Raw genomic sequence first — 12,511 nt, 5'->3', positions numbered from 1 at the left:
TGAATAGTTTTTAGGAAGTACCTTTCATGCGTGAAGAAATGGGGGGGGGGGGGGGGGGGGGTGAAAAAGGAACAAGGTGTGTGGTGGAGAACAGCCGCTTATTTGACCTGAAAACAGTATGTCGCATGCCCACTCAAGTCTTGTCAGGTTCTCCAACTCAGTAACCAAAAGTTTGGTCAAAAAGTGACCAGGGTAGGAACCCTATTTCTGGTGATTTGACAGCTGCAGGAAAACAACTCAGAAGCAAGAGTAAAACATCTAAAAAGCACTGTAATGCTCAAAAATTCAGGAAAGCGAAATATGATGAAACGGCATCAAGCAATTTCATGAAACGATATTAAATTAAAGGTCCACTTATTCGATGAAACAGCGTTCAATGAAATGTCCAGTATCCATGACAGAGAATATGGTGGAAAATGGCTGCTTGTACAAGCTCATAAGAAGCAAACATTGATCATATGCTGGCAAGAAGGATGTCCGAATTCTTTCTGTACATTTAGAAAAGTTGCTCAAGGCACCATGAGAAAATCGGATGCACTGTTTTGTCATTGCACCGCTTCCACCAAGCCCGATCAGGCATTTACATAAGGGCATGCAGGAATAGAAAAGCAAGTTTCGTGCAAGATGAATTATTAGCGTCCCGTCTTGGACGTCACCGTGTGAATTACACGTGGGAACGTGCATTGTTGTAAATAAATGAATGCCAACTACAAATTATCTCCCCGACACCATATACTATCAACGTAAAAACGAGCTTCGCCCATTTTAGAAGACGCTAAAAATAAATCACACAATTATGCAGGAATGATGTCACTAAAAGTAGAATTAAAAAACAGCAGTCCTGCGCGAGTCCACTGTAGTCACAGCGATAGCTGCGACACGTCAAATAATAATGTGCCCTTACGTATCTAGCTCCATAGGTGCAGGAACCGTCGCCAATGTCTGCTCGGAGAGCGACGCCATCGCCTACAACTATAAAACTATGCCGCGACGTCATGCGTCGACATCGACGTGGGAGGCCCTACATCATTTTGAGTAGGGAAAGAGCCCATAACAGCTATTCCTGTAAAAAAAGATGTGCCAGAGTTCATATACCCCATATTGAAACAAAAAAAATGTGTTAACAAAAAGTGTCTCGAGAAAGTGTCGAAGTTTCCCTCTCCTTTTCAAAACTTCCAGTGCAGAGCAATCGAGGAATCGCCATTTCTGGCATGCAAAGAGGATAGCTTGCCCATCTTTTTGCCCTCTTGAAAGTCTGTTGCTTACACAAGAAGAAATTCAACTTTGTGGCATGGATCTCTGACAATTTCAAAATAAAACTCAACAAGCCGTGCAGTATGCAGTTTTTAGGCGAAAAGCGCCTCGTTCCCTTAAGTTGCAACAGCTCACGTCGCAAATGCTTGCGAACACTGGCGGCATCAATTGGGTACCCTGGAACATCTCCAATCTGCATACATATCTTTAAAACTTTTCATACGTCATTCCTTCACCATGTGCTCAAAATAATTTTGTTTTGAAGCGACCATTGCTCACACAGTGTGTAAATTTGATCTCGCAAACACTGCAAACCTGATAGACGGTGCCACTGTGTCCTCTTGTCATTAGTAGTCACAAGTGATTGAAACGCAGTCGCACTCAAACACAGATGAGTGGGCCAGCCTTAACTGTTGAGATAATGGTCCATGCAGTCAACAGGTCACATGGAGCCAATACAAGAACGAAAAGACTGAAAAGAGAAGAAATGCTTCCATACACACGACAGCCAGGTTGAACAAATAAGCGAACGTAAAGCTGGTAGTACCGTGGTGCATCTGAACATCCATGGCGTAGTGGGGTCGAACAACACAAAAACAAGTACACCGCAACGCACCGATATCCAAGTCTAAGAAATCCAGAAGCTGGGGTGTCACCAATTCGAATCTTGCTTCAACTGAAATACAATTTGCTAATGTTAGTATAGAAATGATGATGAATTATGTGTTTAGCTGATGTAGGCATTTCATTTGCCATTTCCATTGGCTGCAATGAAGGGGGCTGGTGACTGCATCACGGTGCTTCTCGTCCTCTTTTGCCACGACCCCCCAGACGCATCAGTGTCCAAAAATGAAATTATTTTCATATGATTAATGACGCGATGTCAAATTTTGAAATGCTAGTCAAGCTCATTTTGACATCACTTCCACTGGTCTCGAATGCGCACAAAGGTTTTTCGACGCAGTTAGGATTCCTAAAATAAAACTTGTCTATGTCTCTCCACCTGGCTTCTGGTGGTGACAATTTATAACGCTGCTCAAAGAAGGGTCCTTTCCAAATGTTAATGTGAACACGGACAGAACTGTTATGTAAATGTAACATCAGTAAAAACAAAAGGTGCAATAGCTAGGACTCTGTCACCTGTTGCAGCTCCACGAATAAACACTTGGTTGAAATTTGTACCACGCTGCTGAATTGCAGAGTTGCCATGCACACATAGAAAGAGAGAGGAAAGACACAAAACAAAGTGAAAGGTTACCAAAGGAGACAATTTATATATATATATATATAAAGGTAGCACCGGTTACATTCGCTGTAGTCGTAAAAAAAAACGCAGTTACATACAGGTTTCAGAAACCTGGTAACAGCACTTGACATAAGGCTCGACTCGCAATCTTGTTGCAAGCAATCAATACATTCCCCAAAATGCTTCTAAGATAGAGCTTGCTAGTGCCCCAACAGCTCAGCTGTTTTTGTTTTTCAACTAAAACAAACAAGGCATCGAAACAAAGCTGCCTCGGCCAAATGTAGGGAAGGTAACAGAATAACCGTGCCCCACTGCAATGCGGGAAAATGCCGCATTTGGAGCTCAACTGCTTCTGTTCCTCTGTCCGACAAATGCGCCGAGGACCATGTACAAACTCAAAAAGTACAGTTTTGCTTCAACATTAACAAAACAAAACAAACAAAAAAAAACGGTACAGCAGGACAAGACACACAAAGACAGAACCAAACACCATATTGCACACAAAGCATTAAATTGTAGACGGCTCCTTTTGAAGGGGAGTGCACTCTGAGAGCAAAAAAAAAAAAGAAAAAATAGCTTGTAGTATTGCATCTCCAAGCCACAGAGCTTGGGGCCCTTGTGACTTGATACAAACAAAGCACCGGTATAGGCCAAGGACCAGAGTCGGCTTCCATAACCACGCATAACAAAACAGAGGAGGAACACTTGCAGAGCAAAAAGACGGCTTTGTTCAACGAGCATGCTTACATAGGAACAGGGGCGGCATGATGTTATATATAGAATATGTTTATGTGTATACATATTTCTAAAAATACCTGGCTTAATCTTTCCTGCAGTTAATAAAGTGCATGATTGTGTATATATGATGCATGGTAGAGTTGGCGGGGAGTCCCGCGGTGAGGGAAGACCTGTGGCCATGAGCTGGAGACGCTCCCATGTGAGATTCGTTTCTAGCGCCAAAACTACAAAAATCACAACGGGACAAGGGAAGGCACTTTCTTGTGGTAGACAATCTCTCACGCCATCAAGAGAAAACCCGGAGTTGGCCCTAAAAAGGCTCGCAAGGATCGCACGCCGTCCCAGAAACGTCGCAACATGCAAAGAGGCAGGACCGAGAGACTTTCATTCTCTCAGGAAAACAACAACACTCAAAAACAGTATTTATGCCTCTGTTTTAAGGACAGGAACGATACATTTAAAATAAGGCATGTAACTCATGTAAAAGTTCGTAAGGCCACTTTCGGAACAATGCAACAGTGTCGCCAAGAACGACCCAAATCGAGCCTCAAAATGCTTGGTTGCTCGCAAGAGAAAAATCCTCAGTCCAAACGAAGCGAGAAGTGATGCCGAAGGATCCACGTACACAAAATGTTTGTCAGCATCACTCACAATCTTCGTCCGCTGGGTGGAAATCGCCGGCCGACCGCCGGGCCCCTGTCCCAATTTAGGCTGCGCGTCGTAAAAAAACGCGGCTCCCAGACAACTACGAGGAGAATGTGGTATGGGCTAGGAGGCCCAAGTCCAAACTTTAGAGGCCCTCGCCCGTCGCGCACGTCCTAAACCGCCGGAGCCCAGGGGTCGACCGTACCGCGCCGTCAGATGTGCGGATGCGCCAGCAAGTGGCTGGCGAAGTCGTACCTGTGCTTGCACTGGTGCCCACAGAGGTTGCACCTCCAGGGCTTGCGGAAGGAATGGGCGCCCTTGTGCAGCAGGTAGAGGGTCCTGTCGTAGAACACGACGTCACAGTAGTGACAGGCCAGCGGGCTGGGGTAGCGCACGTCCACGCCGCTATCCCCGTCCGCGGTCGAGGTCTCCGGCGTGCTCCGCATCTGCTTCTCGTCCGTCTTATCGCCGCTTGCGGCCGATCCAAACCCACCAGCCGGTGGCGGCGGCGAGACGACGATGCCAAGGTCGTGGTGCCCGTGCACGCCGCCGGAGCCCCACTGCGAGCCCGCGGCCATCGAGCACGGATCCTGGGACGACGAGGAAGACGGGAGCGTCCAGTTGCCCGTGTCGCCCGTGATGTAGCCGTGGTCCTCGGCGGAAGACCCGCGGTCCCGCGGGGACTCGCCGCCGTCCTCTCCCCTCCGCTGGCTGCTGCCATTGTCGTTGTTGTTATTGTCATCAGTGTTGTCGGGCGTCTCACCGTGGTCGTCGTCGGGCACCTCCGACTTGATCACCACCACCCCGTCGTCTCCGCATGTTTTCTCGGCCTGGGATGTGACGCTCGTGATGCGCGGCGAGATCTCCTGGAGCTCCCCGTCAATGCGGTGGACCTCGACAGTGCCGCCGTCCTCCGACGACTCGTTCCGGTAGATATCTGGCATGGACGTCGGAACGATGGCGCACATGTCGTTGCCCGTCGACTGGTACGGTGCGTTGAGCAGCGAGGCAAGCCCGACCGGCGCGTTGCCCGTCGGCGACGACGACCGCAGGGCACGCCGCACGTGGTATGTCATGTAGTGGATCTTGGCACCGCCCGCTGAGGTGGCCACAAAGCCGCAGATGTTGCAGATGTTGCTGCGCGGGCTGTACCCCGACGAGTGGGCGTTGGACAAGTGGTTCTTGAGCATGGGCACCGACGGGAACGTCTTGGCGCAGAAGGGGCAGCGCAGGGGCCGCTGCTTCGAGTGCTTACGGACTGTGTGCTCCACCAGGTGGTCCTTGCGGAAGAAGCGGCGGAGGCAGAGGCGGCACTCAAAGGGGCGGATCCCCGAGTGGCTCAGCTTGTGGCGCCGCATGTTGGCAAACTGTGTGAATCGCATGAAGCAGACGTCGCACTCGTACGAGCGGGAGTCGCGTTCTTCAGCCCCGCTGGCCTGCGTGTTGCTGGTCGTGTTGCAGACAGTCATGTCCGAGACGACGCTGACTTGCATGTCGCCCAGCGACTGTGTCGTGTCGGTTTCAATCTCCATGTCGGCTTGTTGTGACGTCTCGTTTCCTACCTGCAAATCGTTTTCAATGAGGTTTTAGTTCCGTACACTAGAAGCATAATGGGAGCACAAGTTCACTGCCACGCACAGTGACAAAAGACTGAACGCGTCCTATCTTTCTTAAAGGGCCCATGAATTGAATTTTGGGCCGGAACAAATCAATTTATATTGGGATTTCACTAATAGCACATCGTTCAGTGGGCCAAAAGCAAAAAGGTAGAAAGTCAAAAGCCTGACTTTCGGTACGAAAATTTCAAAACACAGCGGACTATTTCGTGCCTCCTTCCCTTCGTAAGCTCTCTGCCTTTTCACTGTGATACATCCGCGGACCCCAAGGCGCGTCACCGGGCCCCCGCAGCGCGTCACCGGGTCCAAACGCACGTCACACGGCACCGGGTCTCACTTATTCCCTTCACCCCTAAGCTGACATTGTGGTGGAAACTACGTGCTCGCCGGACCAATCAGCCGCCTCCCTTTCATCACCTGACCTCACTCTCTGTGCGTGGGTATGCGCGAGAGAGCGTGATCACGTGGCAAAAGTGCGGCTGGCCCAACGAGCACGTAGCATCTACAGCACTGTCAGCTTCGGGGTGAACAAGGTGGGGAAGCAACTTTTGTCTGAATTTTGAGCAACGGGCTAATCTTCTAGGGGGATAATGGCTGTGTCCGGGTACATAAAGGAGAGTCAGAGCAAGAGGGGACTCCCTCCTTTCCGTCTTCTTAAACTGTAGGGTAGAATGCGCGATTTATGAGTTGAGGAGAAAAGCTAAACAGGAAAAAGTTAAAAAAGCGTTTCATGACTCCTTTAAGACGCTTTTTTTTATGCAGGTGCTGTGCAAGACTTCTTCCCACAAGATTCAATCTCTATAATATTTTATCATTTTATGTTCACATTCAGTAGTGTGAAACATGCTATAATAGGCCTGCGTGAACAAACAAGGAACACATGCTAACAACCTTCAAAACACTTTCAGCTGCACGCAAAGTATACAGTTCACACCTGCAATGAGCAAGGAGGGAGGGAGCTCTGCGGAATAAATACATTTAAATAAAGCCGAAGAGTATAGTGGTCCACGCTTCTCCGTACAATAACTTAAAGCGATAGTGTAACACTCTCTTGTATCCTCGGTAAATATTGATTTTCATTAATCCTCTATGTTTATAGCCTACAAGGCAAGCGTTACAGCCCCTTCCCCTTGCAAATAGCAAGGGCCTCAGATTTGGGACTCTGAGCATCCGGTCTCAGTGGTAAAGCGGCCGAGGAACGGCTCTTGGAGGCACACAATGCAGCAGACAGAGCTGCTCTGGTCGCAGGCATTGCCACTGCGTGGCCGCCATCACTGCTACTATGGCACTGATGCGGCTGTTCTCTCCACCACTACCGCCCTACGATGCCTCACCAGCCCCCATGCAGCACGAAAGCAGTCGTGCTGGACGAGTGTGGCTAATATTTAATGCCTTAGCTTTTAAAGCAAATGATCAACGTACCCCCTCCCACATAATAATAAGCATACCCTCCAAATAAGAGTAACCTTTTACGCATCTTGATTGCAACGACAACTGTTTGGTGGGAAAGTTGACACTTTGGCACTGCGTCGCGTCACTTCAACGCAGTGACGTAACCAGGGGGGGAGAGCTTGTTCAGCACCCTCCAATCCCAAAATCCAGCCAACCCTATACAAGCAGATGCATTTTGACTGCCTCCACACCCCAAGTCATGGACATTTTAGCCACCTCAGCCCTCTCCCCCCTCCCCGTAAAAAATTCCAGGCTATGCTACTGCTTTGCCGACCATCCAACAACTCATAACGAGACTTATAGCAGTACCGCATCCCTCCAATATTCTATACCTTTCTATCGTCAAGTGCTTGCTTTCATGGCTGCCACAACATCGCTATACCCTGTTCACCCCCAAGGCGAGACTGCGGTACAAGCTACGTCCTTGTTGGACCAATCATAAGCATTTCGACATATCATCACGCTCCCGCCCATAACCCTGCATAGAAAGCCGGGAGAGGTGATAAAAGGGAGGCGGCTGATTGGTCCGGCGGGCACGTAGCTCCCACCATAGTCTCAGCTTAAAGGGGAACTCCGCCGATTTTTTTATAGTCTTCAATTTGGCTGGAAGTTGGCAGACCGCGTCAATAACCCATTCTCAACGGATAGCTAAAATATTTTATAAAAATAAAATTTTTATGGAGTTGTTGAATTTTTACGTTACACCGGCCGTGAGGGTTCCAGGAGGCGACTCTCTACTGGCAACAATGAAAAATCCCTACTTTTCCCTACGCGCGTATGTCACCGGTGGGCAGGCAGACGAGCGGCCCGAGCAGTCGCGAGGTGGCTTTCTGGGTGCCAGCAATTGAGGTTATTTTTTACAGCTTCAGGGTTAAAAGTTCCTTTGCAACGGGTAGCAATCTGTGCTCTGTGCTCTGAGATAGATTGTAAGAACAGTGCCAAGAAAAGCTTCTTTCTTACCCTTGTTCTAGCGATAGAAAAAGAATGCGCTCCCCGGCAGCAATAGAGGCCAGCCACGTCAAGGTGCTTTTGCGCAAGCCGTGTGCCGAGAGAACTAGTGGCACGTGGAACATTCTGACTTACCGTAAAATACCGGGCAAGTGCCCACTCAAAATTTAGAGATAATCGCGAAAAAATAGGGGATGGGCGCTTGTCCAGTCATCAATTTTACATATCAATGTACTGAGCCTATTTTCTCAGATCTTACAAATTCGGGAATGGGCACTTAGTGAGGTATGGGCGGATGCACGGTATTCTATGGTATGATCGGAATACTTTATAGCCGCAAGCTGCGAGTTGAGTATCCTTCTGCAGCTGGAACAGCTTTAAGAGCGGCAAGCACAGACTCAGGCCGGCAGGGACGACTACGACATCCGTCCAAAGAGGAGTGCTAATAATACTGAGAAAAATAGTGCACATTCTAGCACTATAGTCGACATTTGGCGCAGTCACATTTGTTGTTTACAATTGCCTCGTGATTTTTTTTTTTTTTTTTTCATAAACATTATATTTGTTTTGGACATTGAATCTAGCTTCGGCTACTCTTGGAGTTCCACTCACGCAGCCGATGTGTTGAAGACGAGAAGGGAAATGTCTAAACTAAGTTCAAGACTGGGTTTTTACATGACTTTTGAAACATTGCTATTCGTGTCTGGTATTACAGAGGTTTACGGAACAGGTGTTGAGCTCCATTAATATATGAAAGGGCCGTTCCCTGGTTTATCAAGTGGCTGGCGTGCTATGTTCTCTCGCAGAAGAGGTGGTGAGAACATCTTTGTTTTATTCTATTGCGGAGAAAGGAGAAATGTTTTAAAGAGCTGAAAATCTTTTTAAAACCATGAAATATTAATGTCATTGAGGGGAGGCATGCAAATGTAGAGCTGATGGAAACTGTGTAAAACTTAAACTTAATTCTTAAAAAGAAAGTCTTAAATTTATCTTTTTTTTTCCACATACCCGAGTGTTTGGGCATGTTGCATACTACTCCGACAGTAGCAACAAAAAAAGTATCGGCACAAATTTTTCTTTGAGTAACTTTTGTTAACTTATTTTGAGTGAAAAATGAAATGGTGCATTTCTGTACTTTACGCACTATTGTATCTTCGAACACGTATTCTGAATTCGAAGATGAATAGCATATTCGTGTATTCTATACACCTTTCATTGCACCTTAATGTTTGGCTCGGTAATTGCGGAGTTCTTTAAAGTGTCATTTTAGCAAGATCTTCGTGAACACTAACCAGCCATCTGGACAACACGAATGTGGTTCATCCCATTCCATACATTTCATTGTTTACGAGAATCATAGTCCAGACGTGTTAGTTCAGAGCCCAGCATGTGCATGTTCGCCTCTTTAAAAGGCAACAAAGCACACGCCACACGCACAAACGCTGAAAAATGGCATTGACCAGAAGCCCTTTTCTGGAATGGTCTATAGATATTTTGCTGAATTAATCAATCACCAAGAAGCATATGAATGTTACAAGAGTAGTTAGACGTGCTGGCACCTGCAACAGTAACTTTTCTAAAGAAAATCTAAAACAAATGGCACATTTCTTCAGGCAACACGAGCGTGTGAGGCATCTGAACCCGCATTCCGAGCATTCTCCGTGGTGCTAGGATAAATTGTCAAAGAATGTATTGCGGGAATATTCAGTCTTTCATCACCAGCGTGACTGCCAGCTTCTGATAAAATGATAACAGATTTGCTAGCAATTTCACAAAACTAGCGAGCCGTGACTTGAGCGCACCAAGTTGCAAAAACGATTTTCTCAAATCCCAGCTGCTTCCGTTTTTATCTCTCACAGTTCAGCATGTAGGCCAAGGTCATACTTTGTGCAACTATAAATTTTTATAGCACGAATACCCTCTTTTCTAGCTGTTTTACGCAAGAAAGGCGGGCACAAGCATACCCAATTCCCAGCAGCGCACCTCGCTGCCTGCCGGTGACGTCATGTTTGGATGACGGGGAAAACTAGGGAAAAACTGGGGAGAACAATATATTGGTTTTTGACAGCGAAGGAAATATCACTTTTTTAATTGACAAGAATGATTCTGGAGGAACGAGATAGCATTTCGGAATTGGGAAGCCATCCGCATTCAGATGATGCTTTTGGAGTAAGTAGCTCAAAAATCGGCAAAGTTCCCCTTTATGGGTGAACGGAGTATGGAGCAAATATGCACTCTGCCCCTTTCCCACAGATCGGTCGGAGCCACTTGGCCAGCACTCCACCGGCTCTAGACCTACCAGCTGCACAAGGAGATTGTTCGCATCTCACAAAGGGCCCAAAAACCCACTTGGCGAGCACATGCCAAGCGCTTGCTATTTGTTAGGAGAAGGGGCTATTAATTTTTTTCTACACACAATGGCAGTGGCAGAAAAGATTTTTAAAAATTAGCAGTGCTCACCCCTTCAACTCGCTGCCTTAACAAGCGGCTACATGATCTGGTACAAAATATATCCCGCCGGTGTTCACTATAGCCACGTGCTGAGGTTGGCAAAGCACAGGGTGCTAGACATTGTTATGGTCCGGCTCTTTTCATCACTGCAGCAATTTGATGCGAGCCACTACCCAAATGCTTGTCGAGGCATCGATTGTCACGAGCCCAAAATCGAGTGCTCACGCAGTGCTCATGTCCAATCCATGAGCCACATTTGAATATCGTCAACATGGTTTAATCCGCATGTTTGCATCAACACTGCCATCCCCATAACCACATTATCAATTTTGGCAAAGAGGAGGCTGAAAGAACAAGTCCACTTTTAGCGTTTAAATACACCACGACATAAATGTTTCTTGTTCTATGGGTATACTTGGGTTACACTGGTGCCAGTAACCTTGTGTTAAGTGAGAAACAACCCAACCCAGTATTGTTGCAAGACCCCTTTAATAGTTCTGCATTTTATCGTCATAATCGCAGTGAAATAAAAAAAAAATAAAAAAGAGGGTATACAGTTAGTTACAGGCTTATTTTTGCATCCCGCGAAAGCCGCAAACGACAATGCGCCAACGCGCGCTCGGCATCTAACGGCCGTTTGGTAAACAAATCCGGGATCATGGGGCGTGTCAGGCAACTTCCCCCACACTGCAGTCACGGGATCCCAACTTACCAAAATCCGAGCCTCGTGGGTTCCTCACGCCAACGGATACGAGCCGGCGATCATTTCAGCTCAATCTGCGCGAAACAAATAAAACAAAAAAAGAACAAAAGAACGCGGAGTCAACTTTGCGTCCCTGGGAGGCCAGGAGAGGGCGGGCGGGAGCGCCGAGGCCACCGAGCAAGTAACAATAGAGCGTCCACGTCTGTGTCGGGAAGGGGACAGCGACGCTCGAGCCGCCCCGATCTAGGTCAAGTTTGAAAAACATTAAAACCGGGGTCGTCGGCCCTCGAAAATGGTTCGACCGCTTCGAAAACCCACAAATTCCGACCCGCACAAGTGGTGCCGGACCCGGGAAAGTCTATCCGAGTCGCTGGCCCAACGGAAAATCCCTATTATCGCGCGTCGGCCGTGGCCTAGCAGGTTCCGTCTCTGGCGCGCTGTGACTCAACGCGACGAGGCGCAAGACAATAAAACTGCTCGAAATCGGGGTTAGAATTGGCGTTTAGGTCGATTCTGGGCACTATCTTGTCGACAGACGCGGAGTAGACTCGATAATTTCGGGATTTTAGCGTGTTTGAGTTTTAGGGATGGACTCCGAAGTTGGCAATGCGGGAGAAGAACGCGTCCCAAATTCGCGGCGATGTCAGCCCTCGGGATCAAGACAAGCTGTCCGGCGACGAGCGTTGTCCTGGCACCGTAGTCGATAATCGCGTGGTCGCCACGATAGCTACCGCGCTCGATAAAGTGGAATTGCAATTAAATTTGGACTTACCCGTCGAGGATTTTAGGAAGTTTCATTCCAACTTGCTCGAAGCGTCCCGTCGTTTGTGTTTTCCTTGTTTACATCTTTTATGCCACCAGTTTCGTAGCAAGTCAACCGTTTATATGGTAAAACGAGCGTACATATTGAATATGTTGTTTGGCTAAAATTATATATTTTAATATCTTGTTTTCTTTGCTTTGATCTCAAAACTTTCATTACTCGTTAAATTACTGCTAGATCGCGGCTCTACTTCCACGGCCCAAACACCGAACAAGAATACTTAGTTGCAAAGCGCGCCGCTATGCGCCGCCACATCCTCGCGCGTCCAAAGAAAGGCGGCAAGGGGACATGGGGGAAGCGGGGAACCCCCGAAGCGTACGCAGCATTTCAACGACGAGGTCACCTCATGCATTTCTGAAAAATTTGTGTGCAGCACCTCTGGAGTCTGGTCACGGGGGTAACTTCAGAACCAGTATGTTTTGTGTGTGGACCTATGGTAACAATCAGATTCCCCGGTTATTTTAGATGGCTTCTCTTTTCTCAAGGTTTCTTCAAGGATGTATACCATTCATTACCCCCGCCGACCCACGCATGTACTTGGCAAACGACGAAGGCTGCGGCCCAAGTGAGCGCGGCGCCTGACAACGCTTCGCCCGTCACTCTGGCAGCTGGAGAGATGTCACGTGCCGTGATAA

At 47.7% G+C, this 12,511-nt stretch overlaps 1 protein-coding gene and 1 pseudogene across 1 annotated transcript; both read right to left on the bottom strand.

The window, feature by feature from the left end:
* Positions 1-2,501: 2,501 nt before the first annotated feature.
* Positions 2,502-3,622, bottom strand: LOC121833219 (annotated as a pseudogene).
* On the bottom strand, positions 2,502-12,053 carry LOC8024952 (zinc finger protein Eos). Its single transcript, XM_029986300.3, has 3 exons — positions 11,826-12,053; positions 11,063-11,127; positions 2,502-5,445 (listed from the first exon to the last, which is right to left on the bottom strand). The coding sequence occupies exon 3, from the start codon at positions 5,413-5,415 to the stop codon at positions 4,096-4,098; it is 1,320 nt and encodes a 439-aa protein (XP_029842160.1). The 5' UTR covers positions 5,416-5,445; positions 11,063-11,127; positions 11,826-12,053; the 3' UTR covers positions 2,502-4,095.
* Between the last annotated feature and the right edge of the window lie 458 nt (positions 12,054-12,511).

The sequence above is a fragment of the Ixodes scapularis genome, unplaced genomic scaffold, assembly GCF_016920785.2.
Source record: "Ixodes scapularis isolate PalLabHiFi unplaced genomic scaffold, ASM1692078v2 PGA_scaffold7__128_contigs__length_106722199, whole genome shotgun sequence".
Classification (NCBI taxonomy): Eukaryota; Metazoa; Arthropoda; class Arachnida; order Ixodida; family Ixodidae; genus Ixodes; species Ixodes scapularis.
This window is presented reverse-complemented; position numbering and strand designations above follow the sequence as displayed.